The sequence below is a fragment of the Pantherophis guttatus genome, chromosome 2 (assembly GCF_059756535.1).
Source record: "Pantherophis guttatus breed Tessera chromosome 2, ASM5975653v1, whole genome shotgun sequence".
Lineage (NCBI taxonomy): Eukaryota > Metazoa > Chordata > Lepidosauria > Squamata > Colubridae > Pantherophis > Pantherophis guttatus.
Window position 1 is genome coordinate 110247351 of NC_142064.1, and position 20340 is coordinate 110267690.

General features: G+C 38.8%; 1 protein-coding gene across 18 annotated transcripts in view; it reads right to left on the minus strand.

Annotated features, from left to right (window-relative positions):
• Positions 1-6136: 6136 nt before the first annotated feature.
• The window catches only part of DNM2 (dynamin 2), a 218497-nt gene continuing 204293 nt past the window's right edge, over positions 6137-20340 (minus strand). For 12 of the 18 annotated variants that reach the window (XM_034437865.3, XM_034437861.3, XM_034437864.3 and 9 more), the window contains 4 exons: positions 13467-13631; positions 10253-10488; positions 9564-9818; positions 6137-9066 (listed from right to left, as the gene is read on the minus strand). In XM_034437865.3, coding sequence (XP_034293756.1) covers positions 8997-9066; positions 9564-9818; positions 10253-10488; positions 13467-13631 — 726 coding nt within the window. In that variant the 3' untranslated portion in view covers positions 6137-8996. The remainder of the gene's footprint in view (positions 9067-9563; positions 9819-10252; positions 10489-13466; positions 13632-20340) is intronic. The other 6 variants (XM_034437866.3, XM_034437863.3, XM_034437867.3 and 3 more) reach the window with 1 other exon arrangement.

Consider the following 20340-nt stretch of genomic DNA (forward strand, 5'->3'; position numbering starts at 1 on the left):
CTGGTGTATAAATTGAAGAAAGGGAAAGGGAAAAAACTAATACAACAATTGTAAGACGAGAACAGGAATCTCCACTACCAGACAGAAGGGAAAAAACACATTATGTTTTTAAGTAAGAGCCTTGGTGGTGCAGCAGACTAAAGCACTGTTAAGTAACACCAGCTGCCTGCAATTACTGCAAGTTCAAATCTCACCAGGCTCAGGTTGACTCAGCCTTCCATCCTTTCGAGGTAGGTAAAATGAGGACCCAGTTTGTGGGGGCAATAAACTGACTTTGTATAAAAAATAACACCGCTTGGGGGCCCCGAAAGCCCTATTAAGCAGGTATATACAAAAGTACGAAGGCTATTGCTTAACGCATTGTAAATCGTCCTGAGTCTCCGGAAAAGGGCAGCATATAAATCGAAACAATAAAATAAATAAATTACCCAAAAATTCTTCCAAACTCTATATAGCCAAAAAGATATACCAGAAGAGAATATTAAATAATACTTAAATGAGAGGGACTTGCCTATAATACCGGATATAACAAGGGAAATGCTGAATGATAAAATTACCATGATGGAGATGAAGGAGGGAATTAAAAAACAAAATAATAATAAAACACCAGGACTGGATGGAATTTTTTTTTTTAATTGAAAAGTTTTACAAAGAAAATTTCCCCCCCAATATTCCCCCCACCCTTTTTCCCTCCCCACCACCCCCACTCCCTTTCCCATCCCTCCCACCCCCCCAGACTTCCCAGAACAAAATACAGGGTATTTCAATTAACTAAATTGAAGCTAAATTAGCCTAACTATTCTTAGACTACCTAATCCCCCCCTGAAACCTTAACTCCACTATGGGTAACATAATACTTCTAAAGTAAAATTTAACATTCATTCATAAGCTATTTGATATTTTCTTGTCTGATACTTATTTTGAATATAACCAATCCATCTTCTCCATTCCAATATGTATCTTTCTTGTGTATAGTCCTTCAGATATGCTGAAATTTTCACCATTTCCACTAAGTTCATCACTTTCAATGTCCATTCTTCAATAGTAGGCAAAGAGTCCTCCTTCCAATATTGCGCTACCAACAGCCTAGCTGTTTCAAGATCAGTTTAGTCTCTAATACTGTACAATCCGTCGTTATACCCAATAAAAACAATTGAGGAATAAATTTCAACCTTTTTTTCAGAATGTTCTGCATCACCCACCAAATTTTTATCCAAAATGCCTTGATTCTCTTACAAGTCCACCATATATGGTAATAAGTTGCATCATCAGATTCACATCTCCAACTTTTAGCTTGTAAGTTTGGATACATACATGATAATTTTTTAGGATCTAAGTGCCATCTGTAAAACATTTTATAAAAATTCTCTCTCAAGTTTTGTGCTTGCGTAAATTTGACATTTCTAACCCAAATCTTTTCCCATGTTTCCATCATCACTGGTTCCTGAAAGTTTTGTGCCCATTTTATCATATAATCCTTAACCAATTCCGTTTCTGAATCTATTTCCAATAAAGCATTATACAACCTTTTAATATGCATCTGACTTTGGTCTCTAATCTGTTTCACAAGATTTTCCTCATTTTGCATAACACCAATTTTTTGATCTTCCCTCCATCTAGCTTGAAGCTGGCCACACTGAAACCAAGTATAAATTATCCCTTCTTCTTTTAATACATCTAAAGATTTCAATTGCAGCTTACCCCTTTCCAAAAAAAGAAGCTCTTTATAAGTAATCACCTCTGTTTTTTGCTCTATCAATTAAAAGCATTTTTCCAGTCTGTGTTAATAATTCAATTGCAATATATCTTCCTTGATCATCTGCCTCAATTAAATTAGCTGATAGTCCTTTCTTTACATATATGACTAACCCATTTTTCTTCTCTGGCGCTGATGCCACAAAGTGTGTACCTAATCTTGAATTTATCAAATATTTTTGATCTAATAACCTAATATGTGTTTCTTGCAGACAAATAACATCATTGTTAAATTGTTTCAAATAATGAAATACTTTCTTTCTTTTTTGTGGTGAGTTTAGGCCATTAACATTCCAAGATAGGAATTTAGTTGCCATCTTTAGCCTTTCGAAGCCGCATGAGCATCAGCTGAACATCCTCCTCCACCTTACTCTTCGGCCTAGCCCCCCCCCCCCACTGCTTCTGTTTTTTGAACTCCTTGAGATAGATCTTGAGATTGTTGCATTTTTAATTGTTGTTCTTGAAGTTTATAAATTGATCGGGTCAGTCGTTGTTCTTTTGGCTCTCCCTTCTTAGATGGTTCCAGAGTTGGGGGTAAGCCCCCAAGATCCAGGTTTTCTTCCATGGTGATTCCAACTGCAACTTCAGCATAAATTTGTATCTGCTTTCCATCTTTTTCTTGTTGTAGCATCTCCATTTTCTTTCTACCTCCCCCCCGCCACCGGTGAGGGTGGGTATCCAGCCTTTAAAATATTGACATAAAAATCTTTTGCTTTCCAAACTGTGTTTAACCGGTATCTTTCTCCACTATAAGTCACTATTAGACCAGTTGGAATGTCCCATCTGTACGACACTTGTTGGTTTCTCAGCTCATTTACCAAAAAGCCAAAGTCCTTTCTGCTTCTCAACATTTTTGGAGGGATCTCTTTCAAAACCACCACTTCTTGCCCAGCCACCTGAACCTTATTCTTGTAGGAAGCTTGTAAAATATCATTTCTGATCCTCCTGGTTGTAAAATAAATCACCACATCTCTTGGCAGCTGTCTTTGTCTTGCCATCCAGGAATTAACCCTGTAGATTTTATCAATTCGACTTGCCACATCTTCTGGTCTTTCTTTAATTATCTATGCAATAGCTTCAGCACAAATGTCCTTTAGATTTTCCTTACTATTTTCTTTCAGACCTCTCAATCTCAAGGCAAATTCCATATTGTAACATTACCAATTCATCATCCACCTTCTCTGTTTTAGTCATAATATCTCCTACTTTGTTCTCCAAATTCAAGTTGGCTTCGTTGATTTCTTCCACTCTCTGAATAACAAGTTTTGACAATCCTGAGACTGCAAAAACAATATCATCTCTTATTTCATCATGCTTTGCTGCAACAACTTCTTTAATTGACTTTAAATTTCTTTAACTTCCCTTCCACAATTACTGTTAGGTTATTCATAGCTGCATCTTGGTTATTCATGGCTTCTTTCATAAATTCTTTAAGATCATTAAAAGCAGCCTCCTGACTCTGTGAATCAGCCGGAAGTTGCGCTTTCTGTGTCACTACAGACACTAATGGAGAACCTCCTCCTCCTCTGGCAACTCCTGGCTTAACTTGTTTAGAAGCCATCTTTTTTTTTTTTTTAAAGGATCTTTTTTCCTTTCAAAGCCACAAAATCCCTTGAACAATTTTCAAGAGCTTGTAATTTATAGTCTCTAATTTATCAAACAAAATAATCTTTTCTCCATAAGCTCACAGTTCTCAGCAACTTTAATCCACTCTCACAGTGCAAAGTTCTCAATAAGCACTTTCGTTTCTGACTTTCACTTTCACACCCATAACAAAGGTGCCATCTTCAGCCTCCAGCTCAAAGAAATTCAATTAGAAACAAAGTAAGTCCGGAGTTAAGCACTGTTATTTTAAAGCTTGTTCTCCTGTTTCCGCTCTGCCTGCGCTTGTAATCAATCAAACTCACTTTTGACAGCAGGATTGGTCGCGGCGTCTGGCTCTGTTTGAAACAGAGTTGCCTCAGATCCGGAGCTTCTTAGTGGGCTGGCTGAGGAGCTCTCACCCTCCAAGCCTCTGGAATTATTCCAGAGGACTTTCAGGGAGCTCTACTCGCACCCACCGGCTCTCCTCTCCTTCTTCTCCTGATGGAGAGGTTTTTCAGCTGCCAGACAGCTGATTAGCGCTGTCAAAGTGGCTTTTACGAAATCGCGGGGCTGGGGGACGCGTGCGGTGCCAACCGGAAGTCCGATGGAATTCTTTATATAAAAAAATCCAAGAGTCACTCGAGACACTAATGTTGGACCTATATAATGAAGCGCTAGAACAAGCCAGATTACCAAACTCATGGATAGAGGCATACATCACTCTAATACTAAAAGAGGATACGGACAATTAGCAGATTAAAAACTACAGGCCAAACTCACTAGTAAATGCCAACTAAAATTTTTTGCTACAATAATTGCGGAAAGGGTTAAAAAATATTAAATGAAATTATCCACCCCGATCGAAATGGGTTTTTACCAAAAAAGCAATTGAGAAATAACACAAGAATGATAATGATTTGCTGGAATACTATGAAACCCATTCCGAGAACCAAGTAGTGCTGATATTTGTAGACGCACAAAAAGCATTTGATAATTTAAATTGGCAGTTCCTCATTAAACATCATGAATTTTGGAGAAAAAATTATAGGGATGATCTACTACTAAACGGGGAAGCAACAGACAAATTCAATATAACCAAAGGGGTAAGACAGGGATGCCCACTATCTCCCCTTTTATTCATTCTATCATTGGAAGTATTACTGACACATATTAGGCGAAAGCAAGAAATAAAAGGATTAAGAATAAAAAAAGAAGAGTATAAAATACAAGCCTTTGCTGACGATTTGGTTTTTATTATAGAAGACCCACTAGAGACAGGAACATTAAAAGAAGAATTCAGCAAAGTAGCAGAGCTTAAAATAAATAAAGATAAGACAAAAATAATAACTAAGTAAAGGGGAATTCCATAGAAAGAGGAATTGGAGGAGAAATTGGGAATTCAGATGGCTAAGAAAGTGAAATATCTGGGAATTTGGCTTCCCAGATTCATCATCCTCAGACGAATGGAGCCTGAGAAAGCCCAACAAATGGCTTGTTGGAGCAGTACCTTACATCAGTTATCAACAAGATAAGTGGTCTGACCTCTTCCCATTCCCAGAAATTGCATACAACAATGCAGTTTATTGCAGTATCGGACGCAGGCCATTCTGAGTGGTAACCAACCAAGACTTGTGGTTATACCAGAACTGCCGCAGAACTGGCAGAATGGATTAAATCCCTTCAAACTATACTTGGCCCGTTGTGCACAAGGCACTAGAACAGTGATGGCTAAGCTTTTAGGCACAGAGTGCCGAAACTGGAGAGCGTGCACACTGGCCAGTTAGTCCAGCATGCATGCGTGCCAGCCAGCTGCTCTCTTCCGGATTCCAGCACACACATGTGCACTGGCCAGCTGCACACGCTGGAACCCAGAAGAGAGCAGGTGGCCAGTGCGCATGAGCATGACAGAACCAGGAAGAGCAGCTGGCGATGGCTCTGCGTTCCAGCTCTGGCATGCATCATGGTTTGCCATCATGGCACTAGAAGATGAATGAGAAACTCACAAAAAATATGCAGATTAAAAAACACTCAGCAAAAGGATTTTCAAGTTGGAGAGAAAGTCTACCTCTCCACCAAATTCTTGCAATCCAGAAAGTAGTCCAAAAATTTGGGCCTGAAGTACATTGGCCCATTCCTCACTCTCTGAGTTATTAATCCAGTCACAGCTCAATGAACACTGCCAAAAACTCACCAACACTGCCATGAACCCTGGAAGGGGGGAGGGAGGGAAAGGGGAAAGCATGTAGGCAATTTTTGCATGCAAACCTCAGAACTGGCTTTCCTATCTTATAACCACTTGGTTTAGTAAAAGTATATCTTTCACTATAAATGCAGACAAAGGCTCTTTCCTTCTAAATTACCCAGTTGGGACAAGTTGGACAAATAGAAATACTTCTTTAAAAGTTTAAACTGCATTTCAGTTTGCACATTTTAAAGAAAAGTGCTGCAAAATATTGTATTACTGGGTTTAATTTTAAGTTTTTAAATAAATTTTAGAATGCTTCCTTTTAAGTAAAACATACAAATTGATCTTTTTTTTAGAAGTATTCAAAATAAACACTAAAATCTCTTGTCCAAATAACTGGGAACAACCATTTAATTTTTTTTTTACATCAGTTTAAATAATCAAGTAAACATTCCAATTATAACACAAATGGTTAGAGATTGACAGGTCCAATTTCATCTATTTTGGAAAGACTGCAATAATGTTAAAAGTATTTGGGGAAGGTATTAATTATGGATTAACCAAGTTTACCCTTAAGGAGACCTATTATCTATTAAACTGATTAGTCATGGATGGAACCCAATTTTTTATTCCAGGACTTGAATGTAGTACACATTTTAGGCATTAAAGAAAACCTACATTTTAAAAAGCAAATATGTAAATTGCCATCAAAATGAAATCTAAAACATAACAACATGTCATTGGATGTGAAATTTAAGATTGGGACAATGATATACATAGACATAATACAATGGAAAATGTGCAAGGGCAGAAATAGTTAAGAAAAATAATGCATAATGACACATTGGGAAAAATGTGTTAATTTGGGATATACGATTGGATTAGCAAACCTTTCTTTCCCTGTTACTCTGTCCACTTTATGTATTTCTAAAAGATAAATTTAATATCATAATTTGAATGTTACAAAAATATATTAGAAAATATGTGTCTAAAATTTGCTATTTTTCATGATTACTATAGGCATAAAATATATGAAACTATAACTATAAAACTGGGTAACTTATAAATATTATATGTACCCTTCTGTATGAACAATTGAATTAATTTCTTGCTACATGTTGAAAGGTCTCCTATGTCTGCAAAACTAGACGGCAATCTCCTTTAAGAGAGGCAACTAATGCCTCTCAGTATTAAATGGTTTTCCTGCTACAGAGGCTAGTCAAGTTCTGCAATACAAGGTGGACCTACTCCATTTGTCCCACTAGATCCTACAAAATCACTTTTAAAATACACTTTTAATTGTGAGATGATGAATACTTGTAAATATCCATACATAAAGATGTTATCTGCATTAATGTCATTAATTTTGTAATTTGTAAATTCAGTTACTTTTATTAGATTGGATACTAATAGCCTCCAGGTCAGAAATCATATCAAATGACACAAAAAATCAGATATTACTCAGACTATTGTTATTTGGACGTGTTAGTTAACCGAAACATGAACTTATATTTTTTTATTCATTCCAAGCCCAATAGTTCTTAAGTGTTCAGAACTAATAGAATAAAAAAATGCATAAAAAGCCAACACCACAAATTGGTAGAGACCTTCCACCAGCAGAATTTCCCTTTATTTTAGTTTATTAATTGGATACATAATGGAGGCACTTATTTCAAACTGCTGGAAATTTTTTTCTTTTAAAGATAGAAAGAAGATATAATAACCCCTTCACACATGGTAACAAAGAATCAAGAGACAACTAATTAGAGAAGTCCATGCTACATGGCAAGCAACTATTTTTGGAGAAATATATTGCAAAAGAGGTTCAAAGCCCTTGGTAATGACTTTGGCAATAGAGGGACATTTACAGGAAGGCAGTGCTGGTTATTTGGGCAAATGACATAGAATAATAAAGGCACAAAGTTAGCACTCTGGAAAAGTCATATGCTTTAGGACATGAAACAAGCAATTTCTGTTTCTGATCACATAAAAAGAGAGAGGTCACTGGAAGGAAGCATTAAGGCAGATGGTATCTGTTCCATATATCTTATGGGCAAAGGACAAAGGTATATAAGTGAGAGTGGGCTGGGAGGCAACTTGGGTCTTCTTTTTAAAAAACTAGAATCAAAGTAGTACCAATGCTTCTTTGTTTTATGAAGAAATATATACAACCACAGCCCAGAGAGGGCAGATTGCTTTACCAGTCTGTTGACAAGGCTTCAGTCTTGCTCCACAAACTCTTGGGATAATAATGGTTCTAAAGATGGAGTAGCCAACATAAAAAAAACTTTTCAGAGATCATAGACTCCTATATGAGTTTCTGTGGGGCAGAGGGAACTTTAATCTATCTTGGGACAGTGTTTGCCACAAAGAATCTGTCTCAACCTAGAAGCAAATATAGTTCAGCTGATCTGAAGGACAAAGAAATCTGCATAAGGAAGTAGGAAAGTTTTTCTACTATATCTCTGTAAAAGTTTTTTTAAGTACTGCCTCTTCTTACCACTTCTCTATTGGAGGTTGAGTAATTATCCTGGCCAATTTTATATTAAAAATGATTAAATCATCTCCTGCAACTGGCAGTATTCTAGTATTACATCAAGCTCATCCCAAGTTGTAACTGGCAACTAAGTTTGTCTCTTCCACTGAAGCATAATCACTGGTTGTGCAAAGGGTAGCATGCCATAAGTCAGCACTATACCTGAGACTCAAAAACAATTTGGTGCATTCCTCTTTCCAATGATTCTGTTTGATAAAATCTTGCTCCAGTTTCATAAATTGGATTTATTAGCCATTTTTATTTGCAGTTCCATTATTTTTCAGAGCTATATAGAAATATTGATCAATATTGTACTAAAATGCCATGGTGGAAAAGTAGAGGTCTAAGAGGAATATTTCATATATACTAAGGAATCAAAAAGGGTGGCATGGGAAAATAGATCCAATCAACATTAATGGCAGGAAATGTTAGTAGAAATACAATCTCTCTAGTTTTACACATTTTCAGGCATTCTCATCACAATCACTCAAGTACCTAGGGGTTGTTTCTCTATTTCCAACAAAGTGCAAAACAATTCCACAAAACATAAGCCTCCATGTTCCCATGTGGAATGGGCCTGGTATGGCCACCATGAAAAACCAGGAAGAAATCAATCCTCCTCTTCCCCAGAAGGGAAGACTATGGTCATTAAATCCTTTTCTAGCCAAGACCCAGGAACACAGAGAGAAATAGAACAGGAATGCTTGTCTTATCAGAGCTATTTACAGGTAATCAACCGACAGCATCTATTTCTTGATGTCTGTTGCTATGGTTGTGTTATTGTGGAAAGGAAAGAGAGGAGGAGAAATAGGAAATATGTGCCTTGGCTTATAACTGACCAGATAGAAAGAGCTCCTTTACACTAAAGATTAAGCATGAGTTCTTTCCATGAGATTAACAAGTAATATTGCCTTCCCCTCTGGGTAGTGATCATGGTTAATCTAATAAGGAGGGTTCAGTTGGTCTGATAATGGTAGGCCGGTTCGGTGCTGCAGGAGGTCTTCTGCTGCAGAAAAAATGAACAGAGAAACAGAAGGTAGAAATTAGACACATATTGCCAAGGTACAAGAGCCTCAACATTCCTGCCCATTTTCCTGCTTCTTCTGAACTCCTATGCCATGTGCAAATGTTATAGAAATATTGCTTATCTTCTAGACAGCCTAAGATTATTTCTCCTTTTCCTCTCCATTTCAACTTTTGCAGAAAAAGTTTGACAACAATTACTTCTTTGGATGTGAAAGGAATCTCTTAAAGTTTACACCTATTTCTTCCCATAGATCTTTCAACCACTAAAAAAGCTGTACTATACCAAAATTCTGCATAAGAAATTTTCTAATTTTTTAGAGAGTATTTAAATACAGTATCTTCTATATCTATTCAAAATTAGTAAGTTTATACAGGAACAAAGACTGTGACTATTTAAATAAGCACAGATGACAGCTTATGTCATTGCCCAGGTTAAATGAAAAAAATTAGGTAAGGGAAATCTGAACTGACTCTTACCTGGGTACACCTGGAGGTATACCAGGTGGAATACGTGCTGGCCGTGAGGGAATTTGAGGTGGGGCTAAGAAAGGTTCATTATTAGTAATAAATGCACTTTGTGGTACAGGGCGTGAAGGAATGGGTGGTGCCACAAAAGAGGATGAGCCTGCTGCTGGCACTGGAATCAAAGGAGGACCAGGCATGGGACCCCTCACAGCTGGAGGTCTTCCTGGAGGCAACACAGTAGAAGGAGGCCTGCGCTGAGATGTTGGGCTGTAAGAGAAAAGAAAAAGGACACATTAAAATATTAAAGCTAGTATAATTTAAGATAACAGAACGCCAAATAATATCAATCATTTTCAGACAAAGCAGACAACAACGTGTGAAGTTTATTTCAAAAGCAATACAAGAATATTCTTTTAGGTAAAAAATATCCACTATACAAAAAAATCTTATTTTGATGAACAAAATTATTACAGAATTAGAAGCTGACTAACAAACACACACACATGGAAGAATGTGTATTTAGTTCAGTGTTATCATTCTAGAAGTGATAAACCAACTACAGAGTTCCAGATGAAGAATCTGGACCAATCCATTCAGCTGTGACAGTCATTTGTGGCTTTTGGCTTTGTGATGTTCCATATTTTCATCCTTCCCCTTAACAAATAGCATAATAGAACTAACTTACTACTATACCAACTCACCTATGCCCACCGCTTCCTGCCTGCAGCCATGTATCATCCACAGGAGGAGGAACTGGGGTGGAAACTGTACTGGTAGTGATGTCTCCAATTATATTCAAAGCTTCCTTCAGAGCATGGTACATTCGCAACATGTCATCCCTGCGCTGTGCCTGGTCTGCTGACTCCTCCATCAAGCTGTTTTGGTCTGCAGAGGAGTATAAGTAGGCCAGCAACTCCGAATGGATGAAATCCTTGGTCTGTGAGGGATAGGTAATATTGGGTGCATAGAAAATGTAATGCTTTCCAACAACAATAGGCTGGGTTGGATAGATTAAGAGTGGAGTAACTTCAAGAAGCTGGTTTAGATCACAACCCTGGCTACCTATTCATTGGAAATAGAGGGGAAAGGACATTTTCCCCAGATGGGATAGCAACAGCAATAGCACTTAGACTTTTAATGTTTTACAGCCCTCTCTAAGTGGTTTACAGAGTCAGCACATTGCCCCCAACAATTTGGGTCCTCATTTTACTCACCTCCGAAGGATGGAAGGCTGAGTCAACCTTGAGCCTGGTGAGATTTGAACTGCCAAATTGCAATTAGCCGGCAGTCAGCAGAAGTAGCCTCAGTACTGCACTCTAACCACTACACCACTGCAGCTGCACTCAATGAATCTGAAGAAGACTGTTCTGACCTCAACTATCTACTGTATTATGGAAAGGTTCCCATAGATCATATGGTTGTTTGAATTCATATAATACACTGATAAACAATGTTTAAAAAACACATATGCCACAATGGCTGAATTCACATAATACATTACATAAAAAACAAATTAAAGCTTAAAACAGGAACAGACAACCTTTAAATGGCAACGGGTTGCATTAAAAAAAACCTATATTTTGGCCTGATTATGTGGAACAATTTTCTTGGAAAATCAAGTTAAGTGTAGCTGCCAAGATTTTTTTTCACAATAGGAGAGAATTATATATGTGGTAGACTGAAAGTATTAGAGGCCAAAGAAGTATCACAGCTGTCTATGTGTTTCAATTATGTGCATGTAAGAATCTAGACCCATTATAAATTGTATAATCAAACTTCCTAAGGAACCTCTTTATGGTTCTTCACTGTGTTCTTCCTAGTGAAGCTGGAATAGTTCCAATTAAAACTCATGCCCAAATGATGATAGCCACTGGCTCAAATTAATTTTCAATGCAGGTTGTCTGTTTTTTTCCACTCTTCAAGATAAATTCCAGATTTCCTGCCAAAAATTACTTGGTACCAACCTAAGTCAATGTGGATTCTCTTTTCATGTATTGATTCCAATTTGATTTGATCAAGCCTTCAAGCAATGTGTCCATAAAACAATCTTAGCCAGGTGCCACAATAAATTCAGAAAATCCATACAAAAATGTTGCTCCTGCACATTACCTGTACAGTACTGTCTCCATTAACACCATGTTATTATGTAATGCAAAGCACTTCACCATTTCTTTACCTTTCATTTCATTTACACTCTTCAAGTATAAATTTACCTTTCATTTCATTTACACTCTTCAAGTATAAATTCTAAGGCAAATCATTACAATACCTTTTCTTCTTAAATCTCTTGCCAGAATACAGGTAATCCCTGAGTTACGACAGATCACTTAGTGACCTAACCACCTCAAGTACTTATGACAGAGTTCTGAAATTATGAATGTTTGTAGCACCATGGCAGTTGTTCACACTTACAAACCACCACAGAGGTTCTGCAACATTCGCCCTGCCTATTTCCCCCTCCCCCTCCCCCGTCCTCTACAGGCACTAGGCCTGTGGATACTCACCTTGCAAAGATCCAGGGAGCCTTCAATTTCTTTGCCTGTTCGGGCCTTTGGTGCATTTGCAGAGAATGAAGGCCTAAAGTACTGCAAGATCATGCGAGATCAGTAGCACGAGATCTTGCATTACTGATCTCACCTGATCTCATGGTACTTTAGGCCTCTGTTCTTTGAAAATAGAAGCCTGGATGAGACCTGCAGAAAAAGGCTTTGCAAATGGAGAGAAGGCCTGAAGCACTGAAGCCTTCCCTCCATTTGCAAAGCCTTTTGCTGTATTTGCAAAAACGGTTTGCTACCGAGAACAGAGGCCAGGAAGGGCTCTCCAGGCGTCCGTCCTCGTTAGCAAAGGCCTCCTCAGGCCCTTTGCCAGTGATAACAGAGGCCATATGGCAGTGTGCAAACTTCTGGGCTTCTGTCCTTGCCGGCAAAGTCTCCTCAGACTAGCGCTAGTGGAGTTAAGAAGATATCATAATGGTTTGTTGGGGGAAACAAAAGCAATTTCTTCTTTTTGATTATGCCATGTGGCCCAGCGAGGGAGCTGCCTTCTTTATTCTGCCTTCCTGAGCTCCTCAAAAAGTAAGTATAGAGGAGGCCCATAGGGCTTTAGGTAAACCAAGCAGCAGAAGGCAGAGCATGGGAGTGCCTGTCCCTGCACTAGGCCTCCCTTGATTTCTCCCATCCTTAAGTCATCTCTTGCTCTACCTAACAACCCATGCATTCGTTTAATGAATGCATTGGGGAAAGCAGGGGCAGGGAGATCGCTAGTTAGGTGGTTCATTTAACGTAATCCCCGACTTCTGATATGAATGGGCAAGCTCCATTAATATCATAAGTCGGGATCTACCTGTATCAGGATCTCAGAAAAGAGCAGAACATTTTATTATTTAAAAACTAAATGGCCGGCGCCAAACAGTCTCCTGCTTGCTGACTGTCTAGTTCGAATGAGCAGCTTCAGGGATTGGGGCATGGCAGCCAATCAACACAGCCTAATGAGGAAACAAGCTCCATCTCACATTTTTACAGCTCTACTGGCTTCTGAATAAAAGACTTCAGCTTCTCTGCCACGTGGGGGTAGCCTCTTCTGGAGCTCTTCAAAAAGTAAGTACAATAAAGCTATCGGAAATGTGGCGGGGAGAAATAAGTGGAATCTGGGATGCTAGCAAAGTAGGGCCCAGTGCCTGTGGAGACCCAGCAGGACAGTATTTGGGGGGGGGGGAATAGGCAGGGGGAAAGTTGCAACGTCTCTGCATAAGGGAGAATGACATTGTGGTGCTGCAACATGCATAACTTGGTCATAAATACTTTGGGAGGGGGGGTTGTTGTAATTTTGAACAGTCACTAATTGAACTGTCGTAACTTGAGGACTACCTGTAGTTTCATCCCACCCTGGCAAAATAAATGATCAAGCCATAGTTACATTATTTATCATTAGGTGCATTATTGTCTTTGGCATAAGGTCTCGGATAGATTTGTTGATGATCCCAACATATGAATCAACAAGATTGCGGATAGTTTCTACTTGGCGTTCCAGTTGAGGATCCATGGAAAAGGTATTTTCCTGAGCTCCATCTTCATTTTCTATCTGTGTATAGGAAAAATGGACACTGTTACAATATAAAATGTTTAACATCAGATCATCTTTTCAATGCCTCCAACAATCAGAACCACAGCTCTTTCATAAGAACTGCTGCACAACTTTCAAAAAGGCAATTTAAGATGGCAGACTACAATGCTAATGCACAAAACTGATAATGTACAAATATTAGTCTTTATCTTCTTCTTGCATTAAATATCATGCAGTGAACTTCTTTTGCATCTTATTATTCCTCTTAAAATGTATTCTTATTATAAATTCATTTTCTATAGGATAACCCGTTTTTGCAAATGATGTATCTTGTCCTATTCACCTTCACCTAGATGTGGAATATTTAATAAAATGAAAAAAATGTCTATAAATTATTAGAAGGCAGCAATTTCTGCCTTAGGTTTAGAAAAACTACACAATTATTATATATGCAAATGATGTTAAATACGTCAAAACCCAAGCTGATTATCTTCTTGATTCTTGCACTATGAAAGAATATGCAAAATAAAAGTTATCTCAGCTGAGTATGCTTCACATTTCATTTATTTTTTGTGACAATCAAGACTGGATATCTGGAGTGTCTCAAAAGAATATTGCTTTGTCATTATTTTTGACATGAATATTTCTTCAGTCATATCAAAACTACAAATCATCCTTGTTTAGCAACTACAAAATGCAAAACGCAACCTTGTTGGCTCTTCACGAGGAGCTAGTTGTCAGGTTTCGGTGTCGTCTCAAATAAATTGCATTTCCAAACAAATAGTCTTTGATGAAATCTTTCATTTATTAAGCACGGCAATCTGTCCCCGACTATGTCATAGCCAACACTGACTTCCTGACACCTTTCCGTTCCCCAATTCTCTGCATCTCATTGGCCATCTTCCAAATCACTCTCCCCATATCTACTACTTCAGCTCCCAGGAATGTCCCCCCTCCCATCCATCTCCTAGGGGATATTATCTTCAGGGAAAATAAGTAGGTGAAAAGTCAAGCGTCCTCTTGCCAGCTGCCCCCTCTTCTCCTCCTTATGTCAGCACTGTAACAAATGTAGTTTGGAGTGCTGACACTAGTAGTTGCCTCAGCCCAGCATGCCTAGTCAGCAGCTGGAGGAAGAATATGGCAAAGGTCAGCTAGGGATAGTAAAGTGCAGGGTGGCCAAATGGGCACAATGGGATGGGAGATAGGCAGGGGGGAGGGGCTGAAGCATAAGCAAGCGTGACAGGGCAGGGAAGATGAAGTTGTTGCCTAACAATGATGCGGTTCTTGTTTTACAACCACAACTAAAACTACCATCACTAAGTGTGCAGTCATGTGATATTTCTGTTAGACTAGCCACAGCTACCCCTAGGAAAGAACGACTCTTGACTTGATGTTAGAGAAAAGGTACTTTTACTAGAGATGCTGAGTGCAGCATAGTGAGGCAAGCTCTGAAGAAAAACTGGGGTGAAAGCAATCCCCAATGTCCAAAACCCTACCCCCTACGGCAGTAGACCAATCCAATCCTCCTACAGCACTCTGCCGGCCAAAACGGGCCACTTGGAGGCCCTGTGCAGCCCATTTTCAGCCAGCAGAGTGCTGCTGGAGGCCGTGGAGGCCAAAAATGGGCCATGCAGGGGCCACATGGGGCCTCCATGTGACCCGTTTTTGGCTGGCAGAGTGCTGTTGGAGGCCAGGGAGGCAAAAAACAGGCCGCATGCCCCCCCCACCCGCAGCCCATTTTGGCCGTCAGAGGCACCATGGGCTGGTCCTTTGATATTTTCAGGCCGGTTGTTTGGCTTTCCCCTGACCCATTGTGGTTACTGCTGCTCGGAATTGGTTTGAAGGGATGACCAGTCGGAAAATTTCAGGTCTGGCACTGTTGTATTGCAGTAATCTGGACAGGGCGTCTGCTAGAAAGTTTTTCCTGCCCATGTCACTAGCATCTGCTTGAATCACAAAGGTGACATCTGGGTTTGGGTGTCTTAGCACAGGCTCCACCGCAAACAGCCACTTAAATTTCTCAAATGCTGCCTGCATTCCACAGTCCACTTTAAGGATTGACTAGGTTTGGGCTTTCCCTCCCCTTTTGTCTTTAGTAGGTTCATGATGAGTTGGGTGATTTGCACAAAAGAGGGAATGAATTGCCAGTAAAAGTTTGCAAACCCTAGGAAGCTTTGAAATTGCTTCCTTGTGTGCCCCCCACCCCCCACCCCCCCACTCCTGCCTTAATCTTTTCTGGATCCATTCTGGATCCATCCCCTCATGCAAGATCTGGTATCCTAGGTATTGGATTTTATCTTGATGGAACTCATACTTGGAGAGCTTAGCGTACAGCTCATCTGCTCATAATATTTTTAGCATTGTTTGCACGACCTTAACTTGTTTGTCTCTTGTTTGGGTATAAATCAGAATGTCATCTAAATACACCAGCTTCCCTTTGTATTTGTATGCAAAGTCATGCAGGACTTTGTTTATTAGTTGCATGAACACAGCAGGAGCCCCTTGTAATCCAAAAGGGCGCACTCTGAATTGGAAGCACTCCAGGGGGCAATTGAAAGTTGCATTCCACTCACCCATCTCCTTAATCCTGACACAATAAAAGGTTTTGCACAGGTTCAATTTCATAAGAATCTTTCTCTTGGCTAGGTGGGCTAATATTTCCTTCATAAGTGGCAGGGGGTACACATTTTCCACACAGACTGCGGTAAGCCCACGGTAATTCATGCACAAGTGGAGAGAGGGCTATCTTTCTTTTCTCACAATAAAACCGGAGTGGCTACTCGGGGCTGGGACAGCTAGATGAAAACACATTGCAGATTTTTGTCTATAAACACACTGAATTCTTCCAGCTCCCAAGGGGTCATAGAGTACAATGTAGGTTCTGGCAGTCTGGCCACAGGGAGGTTCTCAATGGTGCAGTCTGTCGGCTGGTGAGATGGGAGTGTGCTTTTTTCACTAAAGACATCCCTTAGGTCCCAATATTCCTTGAGGATTTGGGGGATCTCACCTTGGTTGATTTTGTGCCACAGTGACTAGTTCCATCATGCTCAGAGTGGTTTGGTTGCTAACCTTTCCAGGAGAAACTTTTCCTCCATTGTCCCCCCACCCCACCCCCGCACCATCGGATTTTTAACAGTCTCTTTCACCAGTTAACCACCATTCAATTTCTGGAGCCATGCCAGGCCCAGCAAGAGAGGACTCTCTATCCCTGGAGCCACGATAAAGCTTAGGGTTCCTCAGTGATTCCCCATCTGCATTTCTTTTCTTTTTTTTGTTAAAAATTTGTAAACTTTATTAAAACACAAATAAAACACATATAAAAACATTTACACAACGAACAACATATAAATAAGTTAATCTTTTGAAGCATTTGTTTCGTATTGGTCCTTCAATTAGTACAGTTATGCTTATTCCCCTTAATCTTTACCTAATAGTTTCCTTTTTCCATTTCCCCCTCCCCACTCTTTTCCTCCCCTAAGAATTCCCCCCTTATTAATCTATATACTATATATTTGGATTATCCCTTTCTTTTTAAAATTCCCTCTACAGATTTATCTGCCCGTAGGAAGTTATTTATATACATATTTACATTTTTATTCTATTCTTCCTCTAGTTGTATTTCTTTGATGGTGGCATTATACCATTGATACAATTTATTCCATATTTTGTAATACTCTGTCTCTTCTTTTTCCTTTAGCTCTTTTGTTAGCATATCCATTTCGGTGCACTGTGTAATTTTGTCCATTACTTCTTTCGTTGGGATTTCTTCCTGTTTCCAGTTTTTGGCATACGTTATCCGCGCTGCCAATATGTATCAACAAATATTTTATTTCTTTAGGATATGTTTTGGTGAAGATTCCTAACAGGAAAGTTTCTGGTTTCTTCTCTATTTGTAGCTTAATAATTTGTTCCAGCCATTTCTTAATATTGGACCAAAATTTCTTTGCCGCTGGGCACGTCCACCATAGATGGTAAAAAGTACCTTGAGAGTTTTTACATTTCCAACATAGTGAGCTGTTTTTCGGATGAATTTTTGCCAATCTTGTGGGTGACATACAGGGCCAGATTTTCCTATAGGCTAACTAGGCTTCAGGCTAGGGCCTCAAGATCAAGAGGGGGCCTCAAGATCAAGAGGGGCCTACATTCAAATTGTTAGCAAAATTAAAATTACACTTTCACTATAGGTGAAAGGGCCTCATAAGTGGAATAGCCTAGGGCCTCTTTTCATCTAAATCCGGCCCTGGTGACATATGCCACCTATAAAACATTTAGGAGGTGGACAATGAATCAAAGAATTTGTAAACAAAAAGAATTTAAACAGATGTTAGAAAAGGAACTAGAACTATTCTTTAAAATAAATAAAAAATTTACAGAATTCTTTACAGAATACTTGGGACACGGCAAAAGCATATATAAGGGGCCTGACTATCGCGTATATAGGGGAAAAGAATAAAGAAAAGAGACAACAGTTAGACAAATTGTATCAAGAATTAAAAAATATAGAATATAAACTTCAACAATATCCCCATAGTAAAAAAACAAAAGAAGAATGGAAAACAATTAAACATAACTTAAACTTGATAAACCAAAAAGAACTAGCACAGAAAATAAAAATGGCCAAACAGAATTATTTTGAGTTCGCAAATAAAACGGGTAGATAGCTGGCCTACAGATTGAAAAATGAAAAAGATAAAAGGATGATACACCAATTTAGAGATGCAAATGGAGAAATCCATTACAGCAGGAAAGCGAAAAAAGAAATTATCCAGACATTTAATGCAAATTTATATAAACAAGAAGAAATAGAAGATGAAAAGATAAAACAATATATAAAAAGATCAGATATTTCAGTAATTACAGATGAACAAAGAGAAATGTTAAACAGGCCAATAACTAAGATGGAATTGGATGCAGCACTGAAAAAACAAAAAAATAATAAAACCCCGGGACCAGACGGCTTACCGGTGGAATTATATAAAACTGTACAAGAAACAATAGGAGAGCTTATGCTGGAGCTATATAATGAGGCCTTAGAGAAGACAAAAATCTCGCTAACTTGGACGGAAGCAATAATTACAATCATACCCAAAGACGATACTGATCACCAGTTAATTCAAAACTATAGACCAATATCTCTATTGAATACAGATTATAAAGTATTTGCAATAATTATAGTGGAAAGAATCAAAAAAATACTGAATAATTATATTCATATGGACCAAAATGGATTTCTGCCGGGCCGCCAAATTAAGAACAATATGAGAGTAATAATAAATGCACTTGAATATTACGAAGCACATCCGGAAAAACAAGCTTCACTGGTTTTCCTTGATGCCCAAAAAGCATTCGACAACTTAAATTGGAAATTTTTAAAAGGACAATTAGAGAGTATGCAATTCGGAACAAACTTCGAAAAAATTATAGGAGAAATATACACTAAACAAACAGCAAAAGTAATTTTGAATGACGATACAACTGATCAATTCGATATAACAAAAGGGGTTAGACAAGGCTGTCCACTTTCTCCACTACTGTATATTTTAACATTGGAGATATTGCTAAAAAAAATTAGGGAAGACCAAGAAATCAAAGGGTTAAAAATAAGACGAGAGGAGTACAAGGCTCAGGCTTTTGCTGATGACCTTGTATTTATAGCAGAAGAGCCATTAGAAGTAGTACCAAAATTGTTCAAGAAAATAGAAGAATTTGGAGAGGTGGCTGGCCTAAAAATAAATAGAAATAAATCGAAATTAATACTAAAAAATCTTACAAAGTTCCAAGAGACAGAACTGGAGAACAGCATACAAATTCAAGCAACGAAGAAAATAAAATACTTAGGAATCTGGTTGTCACCAAGAACCTCATCAATAAGACAAAACAATTATGATAAATTAATGATACAGATAAAAAAAGATTTGGATAATTGGAAAAACTTACAGATCTCATTAATGGGAAGAATTTCCACTATTAAAATGAATACTTTACCAAAGCTGTTATACCTGTTCCAGGTTGTGCCAATAAAATCAGAGAAAAAATTCTTTGAAACTTTAAATAAGATGATTTCTAAATTCATATGGCAGGGGAAACGACCACGAATAAATTTGAAGTTACTCCAGGACACCAAGGACAGGGGAGGAACAGCACTCCCGGATTGGGAACTCTACTATCAAGCGGCAGTGTTATCATGAGTTAAAGATTAGATGGAACTGAAAAATAGCAGAACATTAACAATCGAAGGTCACGATTTGCCAGGAGGCTGGCACTCCTTTCTATGGGATGAAAAATATAAAACACACACTTACTTTAAAAGACACACAATTAGGAACGCATTACTATTAATCTGGCTCAAAATTACAAAACAACAGTATACAAAAATCCCGATTTGGCTTTCACCATCAGAAGAGTTAAGGCATAGACTTCCGGTTGGCGCCGCGGGGAAACAGACAGGGAAATGGCGAGCTCCACTGAGCCCTGCCAAATCCCCTCTGCTAAGCTGCCGCCAATAGGTCTGCAGACCTCTCCTGTCTTGTAGGGACAGGGGGACAAGAAGGAATGCCTTGGGCAGCCGAGAGGAACGGGCAGGTTCCTCAGGGCCGGAGGCTTCTCCTTCACGTTGGCAGCAGTGGAACGGCAGCCATGGCGGCTGCCCTGAAACCGCGGCAACCGAGAACAAGGATTGTGCTGGAGGAAGAAGATGAAGAAAGAGCAAAGATCAAGAAGCTGGGTG